This window comes from Hypanus sabinus, chromosome 30 (assembly GCF_030144855.1).
Source record: "Hypanus sabinus isolate sHypSab1 chromosome 30, sHypSab1.hap1, whole genome shotgun sequence".
In the NCBI taxonomy this organism is placed as follows: Eukaryota; Metazoa; Chordata; class Chondrichthyes; order Myliobatiformes; family Dasyatidae; genus Hypanus; species Hypanus sabinus.
Window position 1 is genome coordinate 22,054,435 of NC_082735.1, and position 18,573 is coordinate 22,073,007.

At 39.5% G+C, this 18,573-nt stretch overlaps 1 protein-coding gene across 3 annotated transcripts; it reads left to right on the plus strand.

Annotated features, from left to right (window-relative positions):
- The first annotated feature begins 1,932 nt into the window (after positions 1–1,932).
- sfpq (splicing factor proline/glutamine-rich) lies at positions 1,933–17,984 on the plus strand. 3 transcript variants are annotated; one of them, XM_059954396.1, is made up of 11 exons: positions 1,933–2,619; positions 3,509–3,810; positions 4,020–4,136; positions 4,272–4,468; positions 4,847–4,931; positions 5,047–5,161; positions 5,920–5,956; positions 6,794–6,939; positions 15,507–15,561; positions 16,126–16,193; positions 17,895–17,984. In XM_059954396.1, exons 1-9 carry the CDS (start codon positions 2,044–2,046, stop codon positions 15,531–15,533), a joined length of 1,602 nt encoding a protein of 533 aa, XP_059810379.1. In that variant the 5' UTR covers positions 1,933–2,043; the 3' UTR covers positions 15,534–15,561; positions 16,126–16,193; positions 17,895–17,984. The 3 variants fall into 3 exon arrangements, with proteins under 3 accessions (XP_059810379.1, XP_059810376.1, XP_059810377.1); XM_059954393.1 differs by lacking the exons at positions 15,507–15,561; positions 16,126–16,193; positions 17,895–17,984 and adding an exon at positions 9,267–9,782 and having other exon boundaries at positions 1,934–2,619; XM_059954394.1 differs by lacking the exons at positions 15,507–15,561; positions 16,126–16,193; positions 17,895–17,984 and adding an exon at positions 9,267–9,782 and having other exon boundaries at positions 1,934–2,619; positions 4,020–4,115.
- Positions 17,985–18,573: the final 589 nt, after the last annotated feature.

The following is an 18,573-nucleotide window of genomic DNA, read 5'->3' on the forward strand; positions in this document are numbered from 1 at the left end:
AGTACATGGCCTCCCTGATTGTGGTGATGAAGCCACACTCAGGATGGAGGATCCTCAATTTCATGAACTCATGGTAATGCCCCCATCCCTCACCATTCCCCTTTCCCTTTCTCACCTTATCTCCTTCGCCACCCTCTGGTGCACCTCCCCCTTCCCTTTCTTCCTTGGCCCTCTGTCCTCTTATATCAGACTCCCCCTTCTCCAGCCCTGCATCTTTCACCAATCAACTTCCCAGCTCTTTGCTTCACCAGTCCCCCACCACCCGGTTTCACTTACCACCCTGTGTTTCTCCTTCTCTCCCCCACCATCTTCTCCTTCCGACTTTTCTATTTTTTCTCTCGTTCTGCTGAAGGGTATCAGCCCCAAACGTCAACTCTAGTCTTTTCCACAGATGCTGCCTGACCTGCTGAGTTCCTCCAGCATTTTGAGTGTGTTGCTTTGGATTTCCAACATTTGCAGATTTTCTCTTGTTTGTGAGGGGAAGTTTATGTCGATGTTCAAAATCATTCTTTTTGATAAAGTGGAGAGAAATTGTTTTAACCAGCTGCTGAGTCTGTGGTCAGATGATGCAGATTAAAGGAATTGGCATAAACATGAGTGGTTTCTTTTTAAGCAGTTTCTTATTAAAATTAGATTTCATAACTTTTGTCATGAAATTCTGTTAAGAAATTTGAGAGAATTAGCACTTGCACTATAAACGGTATCCTAATTTTCTGGCCACACACACAAAATGCTTCTTACTATCTTTCCTTTCAGTTAGTCCAGATGAAGGGTCTCGGCCCGAAACGTCAACAGTGCTTCGCCCTATAGATGCTGCCTGGCCTGCTGTGTTCCACCAGCATTTTGTGTGTGTTGCTTGAATTTCCAGCATCTGCAGATTTCCTCGTGCTTGGATCCTAATATTCTGCACACTTTTGTCATCATGCAATGTACTCAAGTCACCAGAACTTACACTGATATTTTATGAATTCTTGGGGCAAGGCTATACTTGCATTTACATATTTAGTTTTGATAACTGTACGATAAAATTTGTTGCTGAATGGCATGTACAACTAATGCTTCCTATGACAACTATCAGAGGGAGACTGGACTACAGCAGCAAAATTTTATACGTTCTCCCCATAATTGTGTGGGTTTCCTCCAGGTGCTCCAGTTTCCTCCCACAGTCCAAGGAGGTATTGGTTAGTAGGTTAATTAGTCATTGTAATTGTAATTGTCCCATTATTAGGCTAGGATTAAGTTGAAGGATTGCTGGGTGGCATGGCCCAAAGTGGTGGAAATGCCTATTCTGTGCTGTATCTCAACAATTTTTAAAAAGATGATGGTTAAATAAGTTTTTAAAGAAAATATTGCCAAGATGCTTACAGATAAGCAAGCAAAATATATTACTTTTATTATAAACCAGAAGATTCAAGCCTAAAAAACAGAAAACGTTGTTCAAGGGGTAAAAAGTCAAGTAATTCGAGGGGAACTTTGGGGAGTTTGAACTATTCATTACAATATATTGGTAGAAAATGATGGAAATTATTGGCAAAAATGATGGTTAAGTGGTGAACGATTTACGACTTAAAGAGAGCAGAGAGAAAATGTAGCTTCCCATATTATGATGTGATCCCCTGTTGGTCAGTGAGGGAAGTGGCTGCAGGAGGTTTGGTTGATCGAATGGTTAGATCCAAGGGAAAAGAGCCTCCATTTCCAAAAGGACAAGACATTCGCCTCCTTCATTCTCCCTCCCCCATAAAGAAGGAATCCTTTGTCTGCAAAGCCTTTGAAGCTGATTGGTTGTTTGACCTCCACTGTAGGCGCAGTGTCAATGATCAACAGCGGTTACAACCAATCAGTCTTCAAGAGCTAGGCGTGTAATGCCAGCAACGAACCAATAAGCCGCCGATGAAGGCGGGATTCCCGATGGCTATATAAAGAGCGAGCGCCCGCCTAAGCGCTTACCGGGCGCCATTTTGTGTACTTCTCCACGTTGACCTTTGCAGTGGTTTTGAGACGAAACATTGTTATTCCTCCTAACAAAAGTAATAAAACCACAGGATGTCTCGGGATCGTTTCAAGAACCGCACCGGATTCCAGAGGCGAGGTGGTATGAGCCCCCCGTTCCGCGGCGGCAACCGCAACAATGTGCCCAACCGCCCGAACGGAGCGGGAAACCCAGTGGAGGCCCCCAAGCAACAGCCGACACCCTCGTCGCAGAGCCAGGTGACCACTCCGGCGCAGACGCCGCCTCAGAAGTCGTCCGCTCAGGGCTCGCAGAAGTCGCAAGAGCCCGACAAGAAGAACGGCGACGCGGCGACCGCTCAGGCCCCCGGCGCGGCCCGGAGCGGAGGCGGCGAGGGCAAGTCGCCGTACCCGGGAGGCGAGGGCCAGAGCCGGCAGCAGCGTGAGTCGAAGAGCGAGAGCGAGACTCGCCACGCGCAGGAGGTACTGCGGGCCCAGTTGTCGCTGCTCCGGAAGCCCGGCGAGAAGACCTACACCCAGCGGTGCCGCCTTTTCGTCGGCAACCTGCCCAGCGACATCACCGAGGATGACTTTAAGAAACTATTCGATAAATATGGCGAACCCGGCGAGGTTTTTATCAACAAAGGCAAGGGGTTTGGCTTCATCCGGCTGGTAAGTGTGGCCCGAGCCCCCCTTGCGGCCGAGCTTGGCGGGGCAGGCGCGCTCCGGAATTGCGTGGGCACGTTACGCGAACGCGCACGGGGGCCCTGCTCCCGATCTTATTCTCTCTCCTCCCCCCCCCCCCATTTTGTTATAAATGTTGTCCTATTGGCCATTTAGTCTTTAGTGATTTAGTGAATATTGTATCCATCGTGAACAATTCTGCTTGCCTGCTAAGCATCGAGCTAGGGCCGCAGGTAGATTGAGAGATCAGGAATACAGTTAAATAGCGGGATAGAAACGGTCCTTGAGGCTGGTTTGGGATGTTGACATCAGGATTTAAATCTGGGTATTTTGAGCTGGGAGGCGCCGTGCTTAACACCGAGCACAGCATTACTCGCATCACTCCGCACAGCCTCTCCCTTTCAAACAGCGCACAGTTGGTTTAGCGAGCAATGTGAACTCTCGCTCACCTTGAGGAAGTGAAACCCTGTACTGCACCCCGCTAAGTGCACAGTATGGGCTGGTCTCATTGGTCCATGGATGTCGCATTTTTTTCCTACATGCAGCAGATATTTCTAAATGTATCTTTGTCATGCAATTTATGACAAGTTCAGAAATTTGCTTGGTTTTGAGGTGTTGACTTTAATTTTCAATTTTATTCTAATTGTGATGTTTGTTACTATTAAATGCCATTTTGTATATACCTCAATGAGCACGCAATACTACGGAACCTTGGCAAGTCAGAAAGCATCTACCAAGGGGAATAGACTGTGGAGGTTTGGGTTCTGCTAGACTTACTTAATTTTTCCTTTATTCTAGATATCCAGCATGTGCACCATCTCTAATGTTAACATATGCCTCGTGTTCCTTTAATGAAGTTTTTGTTTTCTTCCTAAAGGAAAGCAGAACTTTGGCTGAAATAGCCAAAGCTGAACTTGACGATACACCGATGAGAGGCCGGCCACTTCGCATTCGTTTTGCTACTCATTCTGCTGCACTGACTGTCCGCAATCTTTCCCCCTATGTCTCAAATGAATTGCTAGAAGAAGCTTTCTCTCAGTTTGGTCAAGTGGAGAGGGCCATTGTAATTGTCGATGATCGTGGGAGATCAACAGGCAAAGGCATAGTTGAATTTGCTACAAAACCATCTGCAAGGAAGGCACTTGACCGATGCAGTGAGGGTGTATTCCTATTAACAGCGTAAGTAGAACTGCTTTTTATGTAAGCTACTTGGTTTATATTTAAAACTTAATTTCAAGTATATTGTTCAATGATATTTTTGTCATCATAATGAGTCAAGTATGCATTTAAGTCTTGATATTTCAGCAAATGTTTAATAATGGTAAAGACTCTTTGGTGCAGCTTGGAAGCTTTTAAAAAAAACTCAAATTTTATTCACTCCCTTATAGATCTCCTCGTCCAGTGATTGTGGAACCAATGGAGCAATATGATGATGAGGATGGCCTTCCAGAGAAACTAGCCCAAAGGAATCCAATGTATCAAAAGTGGGTTTTAAAAAATCAAGTGTAAGCCTAATAGGAAAATACAAAAGCTTGTCAAATTTTTTTAAACTTCATTCTTTGTTTTTTGAGCTTCTCCTTTGGAAATTGTATTTGAAGTAGTGAAATAATTAATGTGGAATATTATGACTTCTTCTGCAGAGAACGAGAGCATCCTCCTCGTTTTGCTCAGCATGGAACATTTGAGTTTGAATATTCCCAGAGGTGGAAGTCACTTGATGAAATGGAAAAACAGCAGAGAGAACAAGTTGAAAAGAACATGAGAGAGGCAAGGGATAAGCTGGAAAATGAGATGGAAGATGCGTACCATGAGCATCAGGCAATGTTGTTGAGGCAGGGTATGTTTGAATTCTGTTTGATTCAGGGTGTTAGCCTGAAGCATTGACAATTCCTTTACTTCCACGGTTGCAGTTTGCTCCAGATCCAGCATCTTGTGTACTATGTAGAAGTATTTGGTTGTTGTATTGAAGAATACCATTCATATTTGGCATTTTCTTACAAAAAGAAAGAAAGACTTTTATTGTACATATTAACAATCTATTGAAGGAGATGCCTTCTTGCAGAGTTTGTGTTTTCAGTGTTGTATGTAGAATTTGTAAATGGTCTTTTGTGTGTGAACTAAGATTGAAACATTGTAAAGTGAGATGTGATAATCTTTGCCCTATCAGTAGCGTGGATTTGATCCCTAATAATACCTCCTCCTAAAATTTGATTAGATCTCATGCGGCGCCAAGAAGAGCTGCGGCGCATGGAGGAACTCCACAGCCAGGAAGTTCAGAAGCGCAAACAGCTTGAGTTGAGGTGAGAATTTTAACTCCCAATGTGAAACTATTATTACATGAGTATTTTATAGGTTCTATTACTCAAACTTAATCTAATTATTTAAATTTAACCACACAATTTGTCCATTCCTCAGGCAAGAGGAAGAACGTCGTAGAAGGGAAGAGGAAATGTTGATGCGGCAAAGAGAAAAAGAGGAGATGATGAGGCGCCAGAGGGAGGAGAACTTCCGCATGGGATACATGGATCCTGTGAGTATCCTTATGTCACTCTTGGAATTATTTAAAAAGTGCTCATATGTAGTCACTGGATGTTCAAATTCATAAATAACAATAATTGTAGTAGCACCAGCACTTGTGGAGTTGGGTGCTTTTAGTGCTATAAAACTCCGTAGACTTAATTCTAGATCCTTAGTTTTCCATTTTGTATTAGCTGAGAATAAAGTCGCCTTTTCAAATATGCATTTCTTCCCTGGTACCAGTCTGAAGTTACATAAGATATGACTAGAAGCAACAATTAAGCATGTCAGATTTGCTTGGTGGTTTCATCTTTATAACATGTGACCACTGAAATTTCCTAGTAAAGCATGTCTTTACTCCTTCCCTCTCAACTATAACACTTCGTGTAGCTGACAACATTCCTGGCTGCTTTCAGTGATGGTTCCAATATCTGTTTAGACATTTAGTAGTTAAGAACCACGGACTACACTGCTGGAATTCTAGGTTATTTGGTTGTATTATGTGGTTTGACTAAAGATCTTTAAAGACAAAAGCAGAAAATCAATATTCTCGTGATGCCTTTATTTGACAAATGCATGGGTATTTAATAGAATTATATTGCTTATTTGCACGTTGATGAGGTTGGGGTCTTGTGTAAACCAGTCAGTTTCAAACTGATGTGTATGTGAGTAATTTCAGGCAGTAGCATCACTTGAACTGCTGTATTGGTAATCTTGGCCATGGGTTAATGTATCTATTATAGTCACAAAAGATTTTTATTTCTTTTCTAGAGAGAGCGTGAAATGCGAATGGCTGGAGGAATGACAGGTAAAATATGGATTTTGATGTAAATATTTGTCTTTCTGGAAAAACACTTGAATATTTGTAAGTTTAGTGGTTTTCAGTCTCTTTACAATGGAAAGGAAATAAGTGTCTCTTGGAAGATGGCTGAGGGGGTGATTGAGATAATGGACATTACTCATTGGCAGGAGGTCCACAATTGAAATTCTCCATTGTGAGAGGAGTCATGGGTTCTTTGAGGTGATGAAAGATCAGATTAAAAAAGACTGACTATGCAGATAAGTGCAATAACTGGTTTTGAACTCAAATATTTCGTAAGTTGTGATAAAATAAATCCCCAGACATGGAGTGATGTAGGTCTATGAACGTATAACTGGGAGGGCACAAACTTAAGTATAAAAGTTGTCTACTTCACCACTTTGTAATTTGAAGGGGTGCAATATTGGCTTGTGCTTTGGATGTACTTTGTTTCAAGGAGAGATGGTCGATCAATAAAATAATTGCTTTTAAAGGGATCTTTTGATTTCAAATTCACAATGAATGCTGTATATTTAGGCATTTGCAGATAATAAAACTTGAACTGACTACAGAAGTCAATTGCTGATAAGTGACTTCAAAATTTGTGGGTATTGTGCATTTGAAAGTTCTAAGGTCAATCTGAACTCTACTGAAAAAGATTTTTCTCTTGGGAATTTGAATTTATTGGCTGATTTTGCATTATTAGTGACCTCTGGCTTGTGTAGACAATGTGCAGATTTCCTGCATAGCAATTCTAACATAGTTTTTCAGTAAGCTTTAATGTAGATATGCTTGACATAGTTGATATAACAACTTTTTCTTATATTGTTCCTCATTGAATTTCAGAACAATATACTACTGCAAATCAAAGCTTTCCGCCAATGGCTGCAATGGCCTATGAAGGCCACAGTACATTAAGTAACCCTGGAGGACCTAGTGCGATGACTGGACAGATGATGAGCACCAGCGCGAACACCAGCGACATGGCAGGGGTAAAGCATACTTCCGGTTAAGAGTGAATGCTTGAATGTATGGCCTGGTTGTAGAGTGAAATGAATGAGGGTAGTTGGTATGAGGAAAGTCTAGAGAAAATGGAAATGAATATTCTGCAGTATGAGTAAAGATTCTGAGCTTTTCATCATTGAAGCGAAGCACAAAATGGCAAGCTTCAAAACAGCTTGATAAGACTACGACATGAGCTGAATAATTTAGTTTGGACTGTCATTGGGGTGGATTCAATTTCTGGAAAATGCATTTACTTGTAACACATCAAAATCATTCTGGGTTAATATTAATCAATTTTGCATATTAACTATTGGTTATAGGATCTAGTTGCCATGTCACTGCTCAGGTTTGACTGTGCCAAACGTTTTACAACGTAGTCACGCTATGCTTGTAAGTTCAAATGAAATAAATGTGATTGTAGGGCAGGTGTTTGTAAATTTTGTCCAGTTGAAATATATTTAAATAATCTACTTAGTTAATTGAATTACCAAGCTTCTAGTGTTTAGAATCTGAATGTAGGGTTGATGGTTTGTTCATGGGGCAGTGCCAAAGGGGAAATGAGGTTTGTAAGAGAAAAATGTTATTTTTCTCAAACTGTGAGCAGGAAAGCAATGACTGAACTATTTGCATTTATGGCAGGAATAAGAACGTTCCCATAGTAACTTCAGATTAGCTAGTGGGGAATTTCAGAGGTTCCAAGCGGTGTTAGAAAGTACTGTTGTTCTGAGTGAGAAGGCTGATTGTCTTATTCTATCCAGTCAAATCAGGTTTTTGTTCCACAGGAAGTTGATACCAAGTTCTGATTTCCAATCCTAATGTTCCAGTATTTGCATTGTTTATATACCCTTTGAACATGTGGTTCCAGTTTACAACAAACTACAATATCGAACTGAGTGAGGATGTCTTGTGATTGCAGTAACTCCATTATAAATTGCTGAAATGTCTTCATCTTAATGGACAGCTGAAAAATCATGAAAATAGAATAGGAAAAAGCCAGCTATCCCATGGCTGTTGTAACTGTTCAGCTGCAGTTAATAAATAATATATCCCTGCATCTTGGTATTACAAATCCTGACCTTTGCTAGGTCTGGTACAGTGGGTAGATGCAGTGGACATGAGTTAAATACTTCGAAAAACTGAGTCATCTGGCAAGATTCGGTGCGTTGAAGGTCAACAGATGTTTCTTCTGTTCATGATTTAAAATTTGAGACTGGTCCTGATATTTTAAATTTCAGCTTGTCTAATCATGGATTAACTAATGTTTCAGCACTATTTTGGTGAATTGCTTCAAAGCCCTCGGGTCTTGTACTGGATGATTGTTTCGGCAGTATATGCCAGCACTTCGGCTACAGCGTGCCATGTTGCCCTCTGAAGTAAATTGAAAGGCTGAGTTTCCTCCAGCATTACATGTCATGGGTCATGGCAAACCTGCTTGCCCTATACTCAAAGCGTTTGAGGAGTCCTGTGCAAGTGGTTAATTTAGTGAGGCATATTAAATTAAAAATTGCAGAAATTGTCCTGATAAATAATGGACTTTGATAGTGCATTGAAGTACGCTGCAAAAACATATTACTCAGGTAATCCTGAATGGTAACAATGATCCAGTGTTGTAGTACTTGTGTTGTACTGTGATTTGTAGTTTGCAAGCTAAATCGCGTTTTGAGAAAAATTGCTTTTAAAATAGTTTGCCAAAGACAAGTGACCAAATATTAATTTTTCATTAAAATTAGAGACACGGCCTATCATGCCTCAATATAAATTTTTTTACTGTAACAATTATTTGCACTTAGCAACTCTTCAGTACTACAATACTGGCTTGTTAGTCAGATCGTTAAAGGGGAAATAGGTGGGGAAAAAATTGGTGGTTACTTGTGGCTTCGATTGAGGCCAGTGGCTATTTAACTTGAAGTGCTAAAACTCTGCATCTCTGACAGATTCAGTGTGGAGATTGCTATGATGAGCAGCTCTCAGCCTAAATCAATTTTGAGCCTATTATACTGCATTCCTAAGTTGGTATGTGGTTTGTTTGCACTAAAAGCAGAATAGCCATTGTTCTTAAACTGCCGCAAGTCATGGGAGGATTATACCCACCATGGATTCCTCCATGTGCTGGTTGGTAAACTAATGAACAACTTGCCCTCTTTTTTTTCTTTTTATGTGCCTGGTACCTGTGGATCGCCCCATTCCTGGTTGTAATCGACGAACGTTGACTGCGGATGCCTTTCCTGACCTAAATGTTACACATTTTCCTCACTTTGTAATATGGAACTTGTCTGGACTTTGATTGCTACCATGTGTGATGAACTTCCAATAGCGTAATGACCGCTTTGGACAGGGTGCCCCAGGTCCAATGAATGCTCAACCCCCACGTCCTATGGGGCCTGCTGGTCCCAATTTTAGTAGAGGGAGAGAAGAATACGAAACAGCTAACAAGAAGCCTAGATACTAAAATTTATAGCTTCACCTTAGTGTGCATTCCAGATAGTCTCATTTAGATGAGAACTCTTCATAATTGCGTTTTTTAGTTGGTGGCAAAGTTGCATTTTATGCCTATTCAGATTTGTGTATTGACTAAACTTTGTAAACTGTAACAATTCACGCTGGCACATTGTGAATGTTGAATTATGTCAAGCAAGTGATAGTGCAAATAGGCATCTATTCCAGTTCTTCAACTGTAAACTGAAGTGCCATTAAAACCTCTAGAAAGTATGCTCCATGTATTTTTGAGTCATTGTAGAAGCATGCTAAATTGTGTAGGCTAAATGCTTGTTTTGAAATGGTGGAATTCTGTATTTTGGTCATCTTTTTAAATTAAAACTCATTCATAGTGCTAATTTGAAATGAGTTGTTTTTAACCAAGAGCAAAGTCTCAGTTGATTTGAGGCAAATTGTCAACTTCCATAAGTGGAACAAAGTATTGCTGACTATTGCAAACTCTGTGTCACTTATCAAAGTTAATTGCATAAGTAAGGATTTGGGAATCTAGTGCACTGTAAACACAACTAGCAGTTGTCTGGTTTTTAATAGTAAAGATTTTTTATAACCTGAAATCTGACCATTGTATTGATGCAAGTTACAGTGGGTCAAAGAGCCCAGCAGTGTATTGTTTCCATGCACAATCAATGGGCGGCCAGTATACGGATTTTGTTTTTTTGTTTCAAATTGTTGTCAAAGTTGATTTTACTAATAGAACATTTCTAATTAGATTTTACCTCAACTTTTAAAACTATTCTCTTCTGATTCTAGTGTTGGGTACAGTTGGACTCATGGCATTTCTTCCCAGAAACTTGCAAGCACACCCAGTCTGGGGTGGCAGTGAGATCCACTGACAAGTCCAAGTTTCTGATTTGGCAACTTGATTTCAGAGCTTTGCATGTTCTTAGATGTTGGGAGGTTGGGATGATTATGCTGCAGCTGGTATTTAAGACAAGTGTATTGACATGCTAAGCACAACTTTCAGTTTTTCATCTTTCAGCTTAAAATAACCAAACATTAAAGCTGACATTCTGTGATTGCCAGCTTTGCATCATTTCAGTTGACCTTTTCCATGTAAACCTAGATTGAAGCTGTAACCTTGAATCAAGTCTGCTTCTGCCCACACAGTGCTTTTTATTTAAGATGGTTTCATGTAGCAATTGGGCACCCTAACTGACAATTTTTCGTTGTCCCAAGGAAACTAAATCTCATTGTAGTGGCTCACTGAATCTTTTGGTGTTGAGTTTGAACCATGGTTTAGCAAATAAGCGTTTCTACTATATCAGGATGAGGAAGTACCTGGGGTAGAGAGATTGCTTTCCTTAAAGGATTTCACAAGCTGTTTGCTTTTCTGCAATTCGGCATATGCCTTCTACATCCCACAAGTCACTTGTCTAGTTATGGCAAACGTTTGGGCTTGCTAGTGTTTTGGGCAAAATCTCTAATTTTAAAAAAAATACAGCTGCTATACTTGTTCTAGTTAATTTTGCACAATTTCAAGTAGTCATAGCACGTCCCAGCTTGTGTTTGAACTGTTTCTTTTTCTATTTGAGGCAGTTTAATACTGTCTACCCTGTTCTAATTTCATTAGTGGATTAGAAATGACAGCTCATAGTACAATCTCAACTTGCAGGTAAAGACCCCATATGGCTTGCTGCTAAATGACATTGGTTGTCTTGATATGTGATGCTATAAAGATGTTACCATTATTCCCAATACTGTAGTGATGGTTAATTACTATGTCCTATCCAGTGGATGCTTTTCAGTTATTAGGCCTGTAAACCAATTTATTGGGTTTGTAAGAAACAGAAATTTGAACCATCATATCCCAGTTCTAAAGTTTGGAATTCTGGAATTTGAGCAATGTGTATTGGGGTAGTCAATACAGTGCAAACTCATGTGCACACTATTTTGCAATACCCAGGAGTTACTGATACTGATGCACGTTCTTTTATCTTTGGATCTAATGCATCACCAACTACACCAAACCATTTTGTGTAATCTATTTGGACTTGGATTTTTTTAGTTATGTGTTGTCTATGTGGTTATTCAAGTTCTACAGACAGCTTTGCTGTGAAGCTGGGACAGTATCTTAAAAGTGCAGTTTTGAAGACTAACTAATTTTTAGTTTCTATTTAAATTTATACCTGACGAAAGATTTTCTCTGAAAGATCTGCAATTAATGATCCAGAAAGCCTTTTTTTATCTACTGACCTGATAGGGGTCCAACTTTTAATTTGTGAAAGTTTCACCTAAAATTACTGATTTGAGAAGTTGGTCCTTTTGCATCGTGAATGACTAATTGGAAAATTTCAATAATGGGAATCCAGTAGCACGATCTGGAAGGTGCAGATCTGCTCATAAGAAAGAATTTGCAACAGGATACCTGGACCACCAGAACGCCACTTCTATATCTTCTGCCTGTAGAAGCTGAGGAGCTTCAATGGGTAACTGGAAACCAAGCAGTTACATGCTGTGCAAACAAATAATTGCTGTTTAGCATTGTGATAATGGTAAGTGTTAAAAACTTATTTGTGGGGATGGGAGGTGGGGCATGTTTGAATATCTAATCAAATCTACTTGTACTCCTTTTACATGGCCCTGCTAGGCTGTAGTTTTCTAGTGAGGGCAACTTGTTTTAATCGTTGAGTTGGTATTCCTGAACATATGCTGCAGTTTAAGACCAGATATTTTTCAATCAAAATTATCAGATTTAATGTTGCCTCAATAAGAGCTGCTTAGTTGCAACTAGGCTTAAAGTTCTTGATCAGGGTTTGGAGGTAAAAATGTCCCAGGGTATGCAATGTGGTTGATTGCAAATGCGGGTAATTTGCCTTCTTAATAAGCTTGTAATTAATCACAATTGGCCCATGTGGATTTAAATGATCAACTACTCTGGCTTGCTGTTTAGTAACTTACAGGCTTGCAATAATATTTCTGTTCCCTTAAAGTTGTTGCATTTGAACATGGGTCTCATAAGTAGGTTTAGCATATTTTAGTTGGGATGATACGATAATCCAGGGTTCTATCTTCAAATCTGTAAGGTTACTTGATAGGTGTTCCGTTTCGTGATACTCCTAACTAAGGGCTTTTGTGAACCCTTTGAGTTCACTTGTTAGGGGAATTTTCAATTCTTTAGGTGGCGCAAGCAGAGCTTGGAACTATTTTTTGAAATGCCCCTTTTCTAATTATGACACAACTCATGCATTTGGTTGCAGTGGGTATGTTATTAGTGAATTCTTTCATTTTTGAAATTAAAGCAAAGTCTTTGACCTGAAAGGCTCACTTAGTATACTTTTTATAATACTTAGTTTATGATAGCAGTTAATCTGCATACGTACTGTAAAGGAAAGTAGTTGTTGCCATTTTGGTATTCAGGTGCTTGAATTTTGCAATGCCCGTTAAATCTGGGAACAAATTGAATAACTTGTCTTCCCCAGTATTCTTCAGTGGAAGTTATAACAGTTTCAGATTCTCAGGTCACATGGCAACGCATCTGAGAGTTACAAGCCAGCAAGTGGCTGCTGGCAGCCATTGTGCTGCACCCTTGCAAGTAATGCCACTCTACAGCGAATAAATACAGTCAGCTTGTCTGCAATACATTACATTGAGGATCTGTAGTACTGCAAATGGGATTGGGCAGTAAGACCTGGAGAATAGTATTCCTGCTTGTTCTGCGGTACACAGTACAGACTGCATACAGGTATGTACAAATAACTTGTTAAAATGTCTTTCGTAATTTCTTATATCAGTGAAATGGTTCGGGCATCACCCTTCTGACAGAGTGATTACAGTGCAGCACTTTTAGTTGTTTGACTGTTGGCATTCAGTGCTGATTGGTATCAATGATACATAGCAGCCCAAGTGATGTACAGCTACTAGTCCGGCTTTCAAATACTGTACCACAACATTAAGATCTGAATGCATCTGTGGATTGCAAACAAATGGTTAGATATGCTTGCTGTCTTCAATTGTACTTTTGGCTTTAAAAGCCTGTTATGTGACTTAGGCTTTAAATAGGAAGGTTGTAGCTTGTCTATTCAACTTTCCCTTTTTCTAAAAGCTGCATTTGCATTTTAAGCTTTACCAAGGCCATCAATGAAGCAACTTGATCGACATAAATTTGCAAAAGCTCACAGTGCAATAACTGAAATATCAATTGTAATATTGTTTGGGGTTTGGAGAAGGGGAGGGCTGGGTGTGTAATTGCCTGCAACTACAGAGGAAATGGCAACTTGATCTGCCATTGAGTTTTTGTATAGTGGAAGTTGAAATAATACTACTTTATTTACTTACTCTTGACTCTTGTCAGACCCCCTTAGTCTGAAACGTGTTACCTTTCCATTGTACTTGGCTATTCTCCTGTAATTTTTAGTATAGGCTGGATACTGTATACTTTTTAGCTTTTGACAAGCTAATTTTGTAATGACTAACTGCAGTCTACCTTGAACCACTGGGTTATCTGGCCAGGAGTCCTAAGACCAGGCATTGTACAATATACTTGAATATAGGATGATCTATCTAAGGTTCAGATTTTTAATATTTACCTTTTGGATATGGCAAATATCATTTCTGTGAATGTCATTCACTACTTCAGCTGCATCTGGCAATATATACTGAAAATAAGAATTTATTACTAATTTACTATTTTGGTAGAATATCAATCCTTATGCCATGCTTTGACTGGGTATATAGCTATTTTGGCTGTTCAGGCTTCTGGATGTCATTAAAAATCATTAGTAACTTGAGTAGTCCTCGCCAAATCTCATTTCTTTGTCTTTGCTTTCTGTTAATCAGCAAATGGCTTATTAGTCAATCCAGTAAAAGATAATGTTCCAATAATGATCACATCAGTACTGAGTTTGACATAGTGGTAGCTTTCTGATAAGCTTGTATCTGAAATATAATTCCACATTCTTGAAACCATCCAAGGGGCAAACACTTGATAAACATAATGAAAAGTTGATTTTTGTCTTAGTTGTTTGGATTACTTAGATTAACTAAACCTTTGTAAAGAATGTTTAAGATTAGGCTGCAAGAAGTTGTAAACGTTGTCTTGGTCCTTGACCTGATTGTTCAAGTCTTTGGCCATTATAGTTTATCCTGTTGCAATGCTGGAATTTTGACACAGGGCATCTGTGTAAATTACAGTATTCTCTGGTGAAAGCTGAAATTAGTTCACAAAGCAAACAGCAAGATTAACACTTAATGCAATATTAGAGCTGAAGTGTTGGTCATGCTTGTATTCTGTTTTTAGGAGATATATTTGCTAAATCAAAAAAATTATCTGTTTGGACTGAGCAATGAAGTATGCTTGCTGTGTAAAAGGAAATCTTTGGCTTGTCCCTAGTGCTGAAATCATGTTTCAATTCTTTACATTGGACGAGTGGGATCTGAAAATAGATAGTTAAGTGTCTGCACTGTATTCCTTCTTGATTATCCTCTACATGACTGAGTTTTTTTCAGTTCAATTTGGCTACATTATTTTGAGCATCTGTGCAGGAGAGTGATGCCAGAACATAATAGGGATACTTGGTGTCTATTAGTGTTGTAAAACAGGTTAGAATCACTTCTAAGATGACTGTAACTTCCCTTATGCCTGATTTGGCATCATCTTTCTGTGCCAAGTTGGTCAATTTATTGGCCTCTTCAAAGCTTTAGAATTATTAATTTTTGAATTGTTTTAACCTTGTTTTCATAATGCCTTATTTGCCAAAATGAAGCTTAGCTTAACGCACAACTTTTTGCTTTGCACCTTTCTGTGGAGCTTTGCAGGCAAGTCAGTACATAAGTATAGTTGTTTTTCTGGTGTAATTCACTGATACACATCAGTTGTGTGAAAGATACATTTTCTCTGTATCCTGCCACCAGTTAACTTATTCCTTCCCCATAATTATTAGTCTATGGGTGCTACTGTGGAAACAGTGGCACTGAGACTACTGGGGGAATTCATTTTTTTTTCTGTTCTGGACCTACATTTAGACTGGTTTTGTATGGCAAAGTTTTCTGATGTAATGAGATCTGATAATTGGTTAACAGTTGGTGATGTGTTCATACTAACTTGATGTGTTCTCTTTAGGCATGGAAAGAGCTTGATGCATGTTGACAAGCAGTTTTTGCATTAAAGTATGCTGGTAAGTGCCATATTGTGGAATTCTGCTGTAGACTTTTGATCATGCTTAGAGGGCTGTGAAGAATGTTAAGCCTGCAGTCTAGATACTTTTACACAATGGCAGGAAACAACCATTTGGCCCATTGCTTCCATTTGCCCACAATATTCTGTTGTACCTGAATCTGTCACTGTCATTGGCCCTGTAGTTTATGGTATTTTGCATCCATGCGTAACTTTACCTTAAGACAATGACTGGACTTGGGTCAACTCTTAACTGAAATTGTGCATCTTGTTTAGCAGTGATGACCAGATCTAAACAGATCCATGGGTTTTATTTTCCTTTCATTAGTTTGTCTTATGCAATATTCCTTGCTGAAATATTCCTGAAAATTTCATGTTTTGTGCTGTAACTTTGCATGTAAACTCTGCCCTATGTCTTTGCTTTAAAATTCCTAATGTCTTGAGCATTTGTACTCAATAGGACTGTGTGATTGTCTTACACTGACTACCTGGAGTAGCCTACTTGTTTTGGGAAGCAAGGTTATGATTGGAAATTAAACATCCTAATTTCTGCTTTCATTTCCAGCTTCTGTGTAAAGCCACATAACCAAAATGTTTCAAATCTGGTCTGTCATTCTTGCGTCATGAAGAGGGGTGAGTATTTTAAATTTGAAAGCCAGTTATTACTATTGTATGTTTTGCATGAAAGTCTTAATTGCATTCTCAGTTCACATTTTAATACATTGCTGCTTAGCATGTTGTACCTGAAGTGCAGAACATTGAAAATTCTGCATAAATCATTTCTATCTATGGGAACATTGATTTGGAATGAAGTTTTGATCACATTCAGTGAATTTTGATTCTGTCCTATTAGATCTTAATACCCCACTAGCCATTGAACCTAGAAACTTATAACTGGATAATTTACATTTGTAAACTTGAATTTCCTTTTATTTGTACAGTTTGGAACAGGACTATTTACAGTGAAAACATCTGTAGGTGGCAGGAAACTAAAGTACCTGGAGGCAATCCATGTGCGCGATGGTAGAACATAAAAATTCCCTGCAGACAGTGTTGCAATTGAAATCTGAACTCCAGAATGCCCCAAGCTATAATAACATCATACTTACTGTGATGCTACCGTTGTCTCTGCTTTAAACCCCTTCTGAGACTATTCTATAAAGGACTGCAGAAGAGGTGAATGGTTGAACTGCAAATCTATCTTTTATTGGGCTTGCTTACACGGAAAGGTTGGATAAATCCTTGAGGTGGTCTTTGGTGTGCTGAGAATGGAAGAGCCCATGATGCCCTAGTATGGAAATTGTAATGATGTTGCAATATAGCAAGTTGTTCATTGCAGATTTTACACTGAAAAGGGTCACGTGCAATTAAACTTGGATTAACCCTTTGCACAAAGATTCTTCGTGCTCCAATGAATTTATTATACTTGATTAGACATCTGAGCTAGTTGGTTAACAGCTTTTGTCAAAGCAAATTTTCATTCATGCAAGTTAGGTACAGGCAGTCCCCAGGTTACGTACGAGTTCCGTTCCTGAGTCCATCTTAAGTCGAATTTGTACATAAGTCAGAACAAGTACATCCAGTATTACTTAGCGTCAGTTAGTCAAATGTTTGTCTTAGTATATAATATCTATTTTACTCTATCCTTTAAAATTGTTCCGATCGTTGACCCGACTGTAGCCTAATGCTTTTCCAGTGACCAATGGCGTTTCACCTCTTTCCAAATGCTTCCACTTTATTTTCTATCGCGGTCGCTTCCCGTCAACGGAACAGAAATGCTGCGGGCAGCGGGTCCCGACCTGCGCTGGGTCCTGAGGACCACCGCACTGAGGCCAAATCGGACAAGTGGGGGCTGTGCTGGGTTTGGGTATTTGATCCTCAACAATATTCCGCATAGGAATTTAAACTGGAGGCAGCAGTGTTTATTACAAGGTCGAGTTGCGAGCTCGACATCAACCCGGCACAGATGGTATTGGAGTCGCTGGATCGACATCAAGATCTCACTGCCACCAGCCAACTGGAACGGGGGGGTGGCGGGATCAAGGTGAATATTAGTAAGAAAAATTTAAGCTAAATACCAAGTTAAACACTCAGTGTCAACGGCAACGACTTAAAATGGCGGCCGACGTTCTCCTTCCTTGGTCCATAAGTCGGACATTTGTAACTTGGGGGACTACCTGTATTCAACTTTAGCAGAAGATTGAAAAAATACCATTGCCATCTCCATACTGAGAAAATTATTGTAATTTAGAGTGTATGTAAGACTTTTATTAAAAAAAATATGAATACATAATCATCGCAAGCCTTAACTTTATTTTTTTTAATTCCCCATAGGATCTTGGATGGCGGTTCACCTGGAAATCATAGCCTCAATTCATGACACCAGTGTATTGTCATTGTAAATAAAATTAATAATTCAGTTTAGTTTTTGGAATTGTCGTCTTTGTAGTGGTTGACAAATTGGAGCTGTTTTGAATCACTTGCGATGAGCACTTGATGCAGTCCCGATTAAGACTTGAGAAGATCTTATGCACTATGCCGTATCTTGCTTTTTTTTTTGGAGGGCTGCTTCTTGTTGGTGTTGTCCATGTACCTGCTGGTCTTGTTTGTCAAAGTAACTATAATCAACTACGTTGGGAGACGGCCACTTGTCCCCTTTTAGTTTGCACAAGGTACCATCTACCGTGTGCTTCAATCATGTCACTTCTGCTCTTAACACCAAGTACAGTCATAAGGTGTCCAACCTTGTAAGACTACTGAGTCAATCCAGTTATCAGTGTGGTAACCTCTGAATTACTTTTACTTTAAAATCTTTAAAGATGCCAAAATGTGTGGAGCATGCCAGGTGTTCTCATTGGTTCGCCAAATAATTTTTGTATGCAATCCCCTTGCAATGAACACTGCTACTTTGATTACTGCAGTACCTGCATTGCTGCTTTTTCACGTGAATGTTCAGATTCCCCAACATCTGAGAAGGCCATCTCTTTGGGTAACGCCACAAAACCCTGCAGCA